Source organism: Vitis riparia, chromosome 11 (genome assembly GCF_004353265.1).
Source record: "Vitis riparia cultivar Riparia Gloire de Montpellier isolate 1030 chromosome 11, EGFV_Vit.rip_1.0, whole genome shotgun sequence".
NCBI lineage: Eukaryota > Viridiplantae > Streptophyta > Magnoliopsida > Vitales > Vitaceae > Vitis > Vitis riparia.
Window position 1 is genome coordinate 18,575,421 of NC_048441.1, and position 12,304 is coordinate 18,587,724.

Sequence of the window (12,304 nt, forward strand, 5' to 3'; positions counted from 1 at the left end):
ATTGGATTTATTCATTTTCAGGAGATGTTTAGATAAAATTCCATATCCTCCCATATTCAATGTGATTTATCCATATTTTGAAGTCATATCATGTTTGTCGGAATTGGATTTTTACTTGATGGGAATCAAAATTCTAGTACAAAACAGCATTAGAAACACACAAACAAACATTATACTTGTTCTCATCTTCGTAATTAATTCCTTTTCCTTCCTTCTACTCAGAGCTGGTCCCAATTCACTCTCCCATTCGAGGCGGAAGGAGACCTTAGCTTCTCAAACCAACCCCAATACTCCGGATTAAACTGCGCTGGAGAAGATAGCCCACTAGGCCTCGGCGTGAAAGGGCCCGACGTGCCTTTCCAAAATGCCAAGCACTTCATCAGCACATCTCCCAACTTCCCATCATTGATCGCCTCATAAACCTTCTCTATATCCTCTCCGGGACTCACCTTGTTTTCACCACTGAGGAGCTTGGTTCCCACTTCTTTCCTCACAAATCCGTATATGGGGTAAGTCCTGCATTTCTTGATTCTGTTCGGTATTGGGAAATCTCCATTATCAAACCTTTCTCTTGCTTTTGATATCTCCTCAATGAGTCTCTCCTTCAGCTCCTCTTGAAATATGGGGATGCGCTTGAAAATGGAATAGCCTGCAGAGTCCGTGGATTTGGGGTCTTTGAGAGCTCTTTCAACTAGTACATCTCGGAGTTGAGGCAAAAAAGAGTATGAAGGATTAGTGGGGTCATCGATATAGGAGAAGACTGGCAAGTTTTCGACGACCTGCTGGAGTTCTTTCTCGCAGAAACGAGATTCTAGCAGCGTCCCATCTTCATCTGTGTAAAGGGTTTTTCTTGCTACTTGGGTGATGAGATGTTTCACTACTTCCCTCATGTTTTCTTCTAGGTGTCTCAGGTCAACTGCCTGGCAAAGTGCCACCATGTAAGATGCAGACATGAGCTTTAGGATCTCCACTGCTTCAGCACTCTTCCTTGCAGAGATCAATCCCAGAGAATTCACATCCTGATTGTGTTGTTCAGCGCTCTGCACGTGTGTTGTGACCGGGTTCGCCAGGTATTGAAGCTCGGAGCAATAGGCAGCCATGGCTATCTCAGCACCTTTGAAGCCATAGTCCAAGCTCGGGTTGGGGCCGCCACTCAAATTGGAAGGCAACCCACCATTATAATAGTCACAGACCAGCTCTGAGAATTGAGCAAACATGAGCTTCCCAATTGCTGCAATGGCAATCCGGAGATTGTCCATGGAAACACCAATAGGGGTCCCTTGGAAGTTCCCTCCATGAAGAGCAAGGTCCCGAGAGACATCGATCAAAGGGTTGTCGTTGACAGAATTGATTTCCCTCTCAATTGCATGTGTTGCCATGCGAATCACCTCAATCTGAGGCCCCAGCCACTGGGGAGAAGTTCTGAGCGCATACCGGTCTTGTTTAGGCTTCATCAACACATCCTTCTCTTGACGAAGCTTTGCTGCCTTCATGTAGTCACTTTCATCAAGAAGAAATTCCATTATAGCAGCTGATTCAATCTGGCCAGGATGGTGTTTCAGCTCATGAGTCAGTGGATCCGTATACTCAGGCTTGCCATTCATCACTTCACAGAACAAGGCAGACAGAACCTCCGCAAGGAGCCCCAAGATGTTGGCATCAAAACAAACCGTTGCGGCCACCGCTGACCCAACAGCAGTCCCATTCACAAGAGCCAGACCTTCCTTCGCCTGCAGCTGAAAGGGAGCTTCAATTCCAGCTCTCTTCAGAGCTTCCATGGCCGTGATTTCTTCCCCCTCAGGCGTCACAACCTTGGAATTATGCCTCCCAGTTAATACTCCAGCAATATAAGATAATGGCACAAGGTCCCCAGAAGCAGTGATGGTCCCCCTCAAAGGCAGTTTAGGGATCAAATTGAGGTTTATCAGCTTGGCCATGGCCTCAAGTATCTCCCACCGAATGCCCGAATACCCTTGCATCAAAGTATTCGCTCGGACAAGCATAGCAGCCTTGGAGAAACTCGCCGGAAGAGTCTCCTTCCCGATCACTCCAGCGTTGAGAAACCGAATCAGCTCGGTCTGAAGATCAGCGGTCTTGTTGGTCCGCCGATGGGAAGTGGCACCGAAGCCAGTAGTCACCCCGTACGTGTCCGTGCCCCGAGAGATGTTCTCAGCCACCCAATCAGCACTCCTCGTCACGCGGCCTCGGGCCGCCGCCTCATCGAGAGCCACCCTAACATGATCCCCACGTGCAAGAGCAGTGACCTGGGCCACTGTGAGAGCCGTGCCCTGAATATCCACAGTTTGCGCATGTGCAAACTGCGACACCATGGCGCACACCTCATCAAAATGACCACACTGTAGGGCCTCAGCAGCCTTCTTCCAGTGCGGTGGAGCCAGTACATGACGAGACTCCCCCAATATGCAGAAGGGGTTCTCTTCCTCTACAGGTAGAGGGAGAGTGGGAGGCCGAAAGCTCTGAAATGAAGGAGAAACACCATTGATAGACATAGACATTGAGTCCAAAAACAACTCTAGCGGAGAGAGGAGAGCTGGAGAGGGGTGTGTGGATTGCAGATGGGTTGATGGGTTGAATAGGATGAGTAGCATCTATTTATAGGCCACGGTGAACGAGGGGCTGCCAGACAATTTCCATGGTCAAGTCTTCGTGGAAAATAGAAAAAGTAGGGTTGGTATATAGATTTTTAAATCCACTGAATTAGAAAGTTCTTGTCCAATTTTTATTTATGGATTTTAAATCTATCACATCAAAAACTTTCCTTCCTTTCACTCTTAGCACGTTTGTATTTTTTATTATTTTATTCTATTCTATTCTATTCTATTTTACTTTATTTATTTATAAAGGAAAAAAAATAGGACTAGAAAGAGAAAAAAATTAGAATTTTTTAAATAAAAAATCTAATTTTTTTATGGAAAATCGGACTTTTTTTAGGGAAAAAGCAAAATATTTGGGGGAAGAATGAGAATTTTTTTTCAATGGAAAAATGTAATTTTTTTACATAAAAAGCCGAATTTTGAAAGAGGGAGAGGATAAGAATTTTTAAGGAAAGAAATGAGTACTTTTTAATGAAGAAAAGAGGTAAGAGATAGGAAGACTAATAAAAACAACTAAGAAAAAAGAATTTATGGGATAAAAGATCCGAAAGGATTCAAGAATAGGTATAATATTTTTTTATTTATTTGTCTTTATTGTTGTATTGTATTTAAATCAAAGAATGAAATGAGTATACAAATGACATCGTGTTCAAGTATGTATAATTCGAACAATTATTTCTTATATTATAAATTTTAAATCGGATAATTGTAAGTGATTTTTATCTTTACAAATATTTCACTTCAAATAAATTTGTAAAACATTTTGAATAATTAAATCTATTTTTAAATCAAATTGGGACATTTAAATTGAAATATATTTTTATCTTAGGTTCACATGTTAAAGACTTGTTTGTCTTGTGTATAAAAATTGATTATCTTGAAAAATTTGTATTCAAAAATAAAAAATCATGAAAGTGTTTCTCTTGTAAATAAAATGGGATTGAGATCTTTTCATCATAAAAATCATTTTCTTTAAATAAAAATTATGTTCTTGTAAATAAACCCAAATTCAAATATTTTCCTTAAATGAATTTTATTAAATCACTCCTTTTTCTAATAAAAGTAAACAAAAAAATATTTTTATAAATAAAATATTTTAAAGCTTTTTCTGTAAATAAAAAGTAAATCAAACATTTTTTTTTAAATTGAAACCTCCTTTTCTAAATAAAATAAATAGAAGCCATTGAATTGGAAATCATTTTTTCAATGTACATAAGCCCTTTTAATGGTCATAAGCCTTTACGCATAAATGCTTTATATGACTTGGACCTCCTTTTTCGTAGTGCATTGACTATAGACCATCACCATCCACCAGACATCAGAAAAAGTAGCCACCATCAACCCCACTTTCTGCCTTTTTCCAGCTGACCAAACAAAGTAATAAGTTAATCACCTTATGTATAATACCCTACTAAACCATATAATGATAATCAAAACCCCAATATGAGGCTATCCAGACACCATAACAACAATGATGAGTACATTTAGTAACAATAGAATTTGTTCTCAATCTGTGAGATTATGGAGTTGGGCTTTGGGTCAAATGTTAGGTGAACACCCTGCCGGTTGTGGATTGGATTCCAGTGTTTAATTCCTGCAACTGGTTGCATTGCCTGGATTATCCGATGTTGGTTATGATGGATGCAATCAGCACCCAAAGATTTGGATCCCCATGGAGTCTCAAGGACTCTGCCAGGGAAGGTTCCTCGGTCATAAAAAAGGAAAAAGAAAAACAGAAAATTTGGTAAACACCCATGGACCCTTTTGGAGAAAGGGGAGTGTGAATGCATTCATCAAGAAGCATCCAACTGAAAAAACGTGTCTAGACCTAGAGAGGGATCAGAAGTTTGGTTGTTGGGTGGGAACTGGAAACAGAACTATAGATTTTCTGCAAAAGTGGTATTCATACACCTATTTCCATTGTGCTTCCTATTGATTTTGTCAATGCAATGGCCTCAGGTTAACATTTCTAGATCATAAGATCATTCTAAATGCAGGCACTCTAGAGTATTTTGCCATCAAATCCAATAAAATGAAAGTAAAAATACGGAAGACTTCATATCTGTGAACAGAACGGAGGACGATAAACAAGGCCTACCACACCTACAGATGTTTTTCTGTAGAGAAGAAACTAATATATATTCCAATTCAGAATAGAAAAGAACATGTTTCACGACCTGCAGACTAGAGTACATCCAAATAACAAGTAACAACATTCCTAAGACCATAGTATTCAATACATCTACCGTGACAAAGGACCAAGAAAGAGAAAATCTTACCAACTAAACAGTTAGTTGAGTTCAACACAGGAATTACAGAAGGTGAGAATTTGCCCACCTCAAACGGGATATATCAAGGCCTTGCTCTCTTGTTGCTGCATGAGGGGCACTTGTACTGTTTGATGTGCTCAGCCCTCGCAGGGGTGATCTTCACACACTTCCCATGGAACCATTTCTCACATATGTCGCAGCATATCCAGAATTCATCTGAAGCATAGTTCTCTCCGCAAGCACCACACAAGGTATCCCCATGCTCCTCCTCATCTACCTCATCCAATCCTTCTTCCTCATCCTTTGGCTGCCCACCCTTTAAATATTTAGCTGATTCAGATCCTCTCTGTTTTATTTCCAGAATAGATACGGTAGCAACATGTAAACAAAGTGAAATATCAATTAATGTTTGGAAATGAACACTCAGAAATCATGACCAAGAAAAATAATGAATTCCAATGCGGCCATGAGGGCAGGCACATTCCAGACAGGGCAAAATAAAAATATTCGTTGTGTTTTTGCTACATACATTAATAAGGAAAGATTTCTTGTCATAGTCATGTCAGGCCATGATAGTCAAGCTAATAATTGACATTCAACTGTCTAAATTGAATTCCATATAGGAATTAGTGATAAAGGTAAGTTACCATAAATGGACACATTACCAGTTCAATTATCATCAGCTGTAAACATGTCAAGACAATATTTGACACTAGATAACTAATGCTCCTCATTCATTTATCAAAGGAAACTAGAAAGATGAAAAAAAAAATTACCACTTTCGAGTTTGACTTGGATTTGTTGCTGCTATGGTTCGAAACTGATGACTTCTCCTTTACTTGTTTCTTTGCAGCTCCAGTCACAACCTCAAATATTGTTGGAAGATCATTAATCATATTGAAAAGACGTTTCCTGCATTAAAAATTCCAGCAATTTTTTATTGAATAAAACAATAAAATACAGCATCCAATTTGGTAATGTTCAGCAGCCTCATATAACAAGCATATTTAAGAGACCCAATGGATTAACATGCAACAAAGATGCAACAAAAAGTATACATCCTGCAACAAAGATGTAACAAAAAGTATACACTCCTAATGAACAGCTTCCCTTGATCCATAACCAGATGCTTTTGCTTTTTATCTTCATGGAACAGAGACAGCCTATCCATAAGCGGGAAGTGTTGTGGTCTCAAAAAGCTGATATTCTTTCTGATTTCCTTTTTATGTATATCCCTCAGTTCTTTTCACATGTCGCTGTCTTATAGGTCATAGTCATAACAGAAAAGATTCTTTGCCAGGTGTAATTTGCCCGTGTTATCGCTAACACAGCCTCCCCATGTTATCACTAACATGGCCACCCCATGTTATCGCTAACATGGACAGCTCATTCTGAAGCCATTCAACAGGGAATTTCTGCCAAAGTCTATACAGAGGTCCATTCAGCCATTACATTCACATGGGGAGTTCTCGAGTCGTTCTGTTCAGGAAGGAGACACGATCCATTCATGATGGGAGAGGGAGAAACAGTCCATTCATGTGGAGGGGGTGGAATCAGGAGATGTTGGTTTTAGAGCTTCATTTTCATAAAAAGCAAATATGAAAGTTCAATTGCAAGGCAAAATTTAGTTTTGACCAAATCAAAAGGACAATGGGTTTTCCCTCCTTTTCATGCACACATTTTTTTTTTTCTTTTGATAGGCACACTTATATTTTAAGCCACATGCACTGGCACTTCTTTCCAGAATTTCCATCGTAGTAATTGGATCTTGGAAAAGAATTAAAGGGAAAAAAAAAAAAAAAAACCATTTGCAACAAAATGCTTAAAATAGCTTTAAAATATTTTCATCATTTTCTTATCCCTTCCTTGTTCTAAGATTCAAATATATCTAATTACTATTTAGGCTAAGTTATTATGTGGAGGAGGCCAGCCACTAGAATGGTCAAGTGAGAAACTTTGAGGGGTAGTGGAGTATCTTGAGAGGAGAGAGAGGAGAGAGAGGATAGAAGAGAATGGCAAACCTAAGAGTTGGAATTCTAATTGGGAAACTCAATAACTAAAGAGCATTCCAAAAGCTGGGTTTAAGATTTGGAGCTCTTCAAACCTTTGCATTGTGGGGTGGTCAATTGGGCATTGGCATAGGAGTATGGAGAATGCACAGCAACAGGGTCATTGGCCCAAGGCACACAGCACAGTGCAGGCCAAGCTGAGGCCGATTGCTTAGACTCAAAAAACCTGTTGTGCACAAAAGGGTAGTCCCTGTTGCTTAGGACCTCCCACTTTAAATAAAGACTCTAAACCACTTATTTGGCTTTCAAGAACTTGGCTTACCCAAACAACATAGCCAAGTCTCCACCCCTCTTAAGCCATATTTGGGAGAGTTTCTCAAATGCTAAAAGTGGCATTTGACAATTTTTGAGTGTTTGAATAGCATTCTCAACTATGGGCCCAACATTCCCCAACATGATTTATCCACCTTTGAAAGAAGTAAGTAGACTCATGTTTGTCTCAAACACAGTAGTGAAGCAGATTTTTATTTAATTAAATTTTTTTAAATATTATAATAATCCTTATCTTAGAAGCATTTTTAGAATACAATTTGCAAACATAAAATTTAATTGTGTTGTAGTAGCAATTACTTTTACTTCTACGTCTTCTACAGTTAAACATTATCCCAAACAAGACTTTTAATAATTGTAAAATGAGCTCAATACACGTCCAACACACAAAATTTTTCCCATTTAAACAAGGCTCCAACACGATTCATTAAGCCAAAATTCTTAAATCAAATCCTCATTATCTAGTGATGGAGGCAAGTCCCCATTTGGACTCTTGAAGCCCTACTTCCAACTCGAGCATGCATATAACTATGGCACTGTGCCAACAATTACATTTAATGGGATTGAGCAGGAGGGATGACCTAGTTCAAATCAAGTAAGAGAAGTCGACCTCCTATTCCCTTAGCATAAGGTATATCTGGGGGAAGGGTTGTCCCCCTCTCTCCCTTCCTCTCAATCCTAGGAAACCAAGTAAAAAGGTTTTAATCCCTTCAACTTTTAAAAGAAGGAATTGTGACTGTATCAACTGTCAAGTGTTCAACCCCAAAGGATGGAAAGTAGGGATCCTCCTTCTGGGTGGCCATCCACATCCAGTGCCAAGATGCCACTACCCCTTAACATCGAGAAGGAAGTCTTGGATCACCGTTTTTTACTTGCGTGGGGACATTATGAATACATCACATCACTTTATTCCAGCAGGCCCACATGGCATTATTATAGATGAATTACAGGCAATTGGTCACAACAGGCTCATGCATCATTGGGCATACATGTCAAAATAACACAAGTGGCACTTGTCCATGGATTCAGATATTATGCATGAAATAGAACAGCAATAAATACCATGAAGAGCAATATTTCTAGCCTAGGATTTTCCAAAACTGCTGCAATGAAAAACATTTAAAAAATGAACAGGATGATGAAGAATAAAAAGGAATATACTAGACAGACGAATCGATCTGGATTTAATGATTATAGAATAGAATAGAACAAAAACGATCAAGGCAAAAAAGTTGGGAGAAGTTTTTGGTGCAAAGATGAAACTCAGGAATTAGGCCTCTAGGACAGAGGTTAGCATGTTAAAGAAAGATATACCTGTCAGCTTTATCAAAACCAAACCTGGCACCAAAATAGAAGGCCACAGCAAGTAACCAAGCATCACTGTGCACAGCAACCAGAGACAACCAGTCCTTTTCTTGCATCCCATCTCTGGCAAAATTAATACCTAAGGCAGGTTCAGGGAGCTCAGGCGGCACCTCTTCAGCAGGTAAATTAACTTCCCACAGTTCATTAGGGAATCCATAAAGGCAAAGATTTTCCTTCTCTGCGATATAGAGTGAGTTGAATACAACATGTCAATAACCATCAGTAACTGAAGGAAGGTAGCCACATAAAGTAGCTATGAATATTTGTTCTCCTTTGAAGACATGAAAACAACAAAGTCAAGTGAAGTTAGAAAGGACCAAACTGACTAGTCAGGGGAGCAAACACAACCCTTTTAGGTATAACATTAAAACATATACTGCTTCTGAAAGAGAAACAAATTTTTTAATACAAGCCATACACATAAATACACAAATAACTGGAAAAATGATATATGTATTAACTTCTGTTCACACAAAACAGGATTTTTTTTATTGTGAATAAAACAGGATAGAATAACAGCGTCTTGGAAAGGGCACACATAAAAAGATTTATCAGTAATAAAAAGATATTCCAAAACCCTGTAACTTAGTAATTGTACACAATTTAACTATTTCTAGAAATAAATACCTAAGGGTTTTCCAATCCTATTGATGCTGCAGAGACAAACAAGGAATAGTAGATGTTGAACATATCAAGGCCCATTAGAATTGCTGAAGCTTTTTAATAGAGAATTAAGAAATTTGAAAAGAAATCAATGAAATCCCAAAATTCTCCTCACGAGATGAAATGATAAATAAAATGCCATTCAACCAGAAAATGGATCAGACAGGATTAGAAAGCTTCTGTTCCAATAAGCAAAAAGCAACTCAGGTCATTCTGGGCATTAGGACCACCTACTGTGAGGTGTGGACAGTTAGACAACAAGCTTATTCGATACCCCTTCAAACCTTATTTGAAGTTGAATGTGTGACAAAAAAACACAAGTGCACAACAAATCTTTCTTAAAGGCATTGGAAATGCTGGGACTACCTGCTGAGATATATGCAGTTAGCAGCAAGCTTGTTCAAAGACCCTTGGACCCTATTTCAGCATAAAGCGCAAGCAAAACATCACAAGAACATAATTCATCTTGATAGAAATGGGGAACTTGATAGAAATATGGGGAATTAGAGATAAACTGAAGACTAGTTGAAAGTGAATGTGAATAGGTAGAAGATGAAGGAGAAGAAAACAAAGTAGAAACATATGCACCTTGCTAGAGTACATCTAAGATTTCCGTTGCACAAAACTCAAATAGAAAGCAAATAACCCTATTTCAAATTCATGCAATTCAAGAAAAAAACATGTTTCAGGATACCAGATTCAAACTGAAACTTTTGACAGGCATTTAACTCTAACCAAAAAAAAAGCCTAAGAACTGAAGCCAAAATTAAGATAACAGAGACATTTGGACAGCTTATTTTCTTGATTTTCTTTATATATATATAAAGGAATTTAATCTGTAAGAACAAAGCAGTGCAACACGAAACAGAAACTGCACACAGAGAGGGAAAAAAGGGAAAAGACACCCTTGTTAATGATATACTACTACACTCAGAAGACGCAATATATGTTAACAAATGAGAGAAGTTGATGAAGTATGTCAAAACTGCAAAAATAAACTTGAATTATACCCACGCAAGAAACTAGGACAAAGATTGGTTCCAAGAAATTTTGACTGAAAATAAAAAGGAAAGAAAATAGAAAAGAAAAATAGAAGGAAATAGTGTCAGAAGAAAAATAAATAATAAATTTAAAATTAATAAATAAATAAAAACTCTTTTTTTACCTCTTCTACATAGAGATTAAACACTTTAAGCATGCATAAATTTATATTTGATTTTCTTTCTCGTATTTTCTATAATAAAGTAAAAGGATGAGAAAATCATTTTCCTTAACTTTTTTTCCCTTCGTATTTTCCAAAACCAGACATAGCATAGAAGATTCAATCATTTAATAAAAGGAACCGAATAAAGCAAAATGCTGAGCTTAACTGCAAATTTAAACCAAATCAGTCACCAGTACCACCACTACATTTGAACTACTGACCAAACCAATACTCAACCACAGGCCAGACATTGCATCAGAAACCAAAAATTGCAAAGGACATAGCAGTCCAAGAGTAAATCAGAGGTAGAAACCCTAACCGGGATCGCATTGCTGGTAGAACTCTTCAACATCTGCAAATCCACGACCAAAAACAACAAACCCATCAAAATGCGAACCAAAAAGGAAAAAGGTAATACGCATAAACAATACCATAATACTTGGTCAAAATTTGAATAAGAACACTCCGTTTGGCTTCTGAGAAAACAGAGGAAAACGAAAAAACTCCAAAAACTTTTTAACAGGACGTGAAGTCTCAAATCAACTCCACTATCCATTTTTTTTGTCCCTCCCACAATTTCTCAGCAACCAAAAGGTCAAGAGAAAAACAAACAGAAACGAAATCTAACCAGTGGTGAGGGCTTTGATCATGCCCGCTCTGCGACCCTTAAAATCCCTGAAAACCTCTTCTACAGTTCGAGGATTGTACTGCGGCCCACCATCCATCGCCGAAACGCCGTCGTTTTGAAGAAATTGAAGGAGAAGAGTGGATAATATCGTAAATAAATGGCTTCCAAATGGGTGCTTTGTGAGAAACAACAGGGAGAAGAAGCAAAAGCAGAGAGAAAGAGGGAAGGAGAGGAACAGATATTGGGATGTTTGGACTTTGGAGTGAGGTGTTTATTTTATTATATTTTTATTATTATTTATTTATTTTAAGGAGGGAAAAAGGGGGCTAAAATACTTTACCTCTCCGGTTAGTAACGTACAGTGGTGAGCAATGATGATAATAAACATAATGGGGAGGTTCACTCCAACGTGGCAGATAATGGGTCTTCTTTTGCCACGTGGCATCCGTTGTTTGCCTGGTGATTTAGTATTCAGCGGGCTTAACGGCTTTGCGGACTTGAGTCAACCTTCGAACTGCATTTGATAGAAGCTTCAGGGGTCCGGTTATAGATATGCTAGGGTGAGACGCAGGTGTATCATCAAGGTTCAAGATTTGATCTTCTTGGTGGTGGAAGTGGAACCAAATTTGCAATACGCTCCCCTCCCTTTTTTCTGTAGATTAGGGCTCGGTTGTAGTGTGGCTTATGGGCCTGTTTTTGGGGCTTGACCTGCTCAGCAGTCAGCAAAGGGAATAGTTGGGCCAGAGCATTCATTTCTTGGGCCCTGTAAGATAAGCCCATTTGAAATTGCCTTTTGCATTGGGTTGAAAGCTGAAGTTGTAAAACAAATCCTTCTGAGCAGTTTTTGGCATCTTGCACGAGCCAAAAGACAAAACAGAAATTAAAAGGCAACTTTTTTTTTAATAAGAAATAATTTTTTTTTTTTACATTTATGTTGAACTCTTTTGTATCATAAATGAATTTAGAAAAAGGAATTTTAGCTTTTCAAAAAGCAATTCCAGACCGGGCATTAGTAACAAAATAGAATTTATTGAATTTCAAAAGCTCTTTTAATTTTTAAATTTTTAAACTTAATTTTAATTTATTTTTATTTACTTGTCATATATAATAGAATTTCAATGTCCAGATACACTGGGATGAAAGAATAAAAGCCCTTGGATTTGTTAGGACCGCTCTTTTGACTTCAACTGAAGCAAAACCCAAACAAAACTGGGCAGATT

The 12,304-nt window shown here is 38.2% G+C and overlaps 2 protein-coding genes across 2 annotated transcripts; both read right to left on the minus strand.

Moving 5' to 3' along the window:
- Nucleotides 1-53: 53 nt before the first annotated feature.
- On the minus strand, nucleotides 54-2,680 carry LOC117925495 (phenylalanine ammonia-lyase-like). Its single transcript, XM_034844512.1, has one exon. It carries the CDS (start codon nucleotides 2,607-2,609, stop codon nucleotides 219-221), a length of 2,391 nt encoding a protein of 796 aa, XP_034700403.1. The 5' UTR covers nucleotides 2,610-2,680; the 3' UTR covers nucleotides 54-218.
- Nucleotides 2,681-4,694: 2,014 nt separating this feature from the next.
- On the minus strand, nucleotides 4,695-11,344 carry LOC117925497 (PHD finger protein ALFIN-LIKE 4-like). Its single transcript, XM_034844514.1, has 5 exons — nucleotides 11,085-11,344; nucleotides 10,776-10,808; nucleotides 8,539-8,767; nucleotides 5,662-5,797; nucleotides 4,695-5,231 (listed from the first exon to the last, which is right to left on the minus strand). The coding sequence occupies exons 1-5, from the start codon at nucleotides 11,179-11,181 to the stop codon at nucleotides 4,968-4,970; spliced, it is 759 nt and encodes a 252-aa protein (XP_034700405.1). The 5' UTR covers nucleotides 11,182-11,344; the 3' UTR covers nucleotides 4,695-4,967.
- Nucleotides 11,345-12,304: the final 960 nt, after the last annotated feature.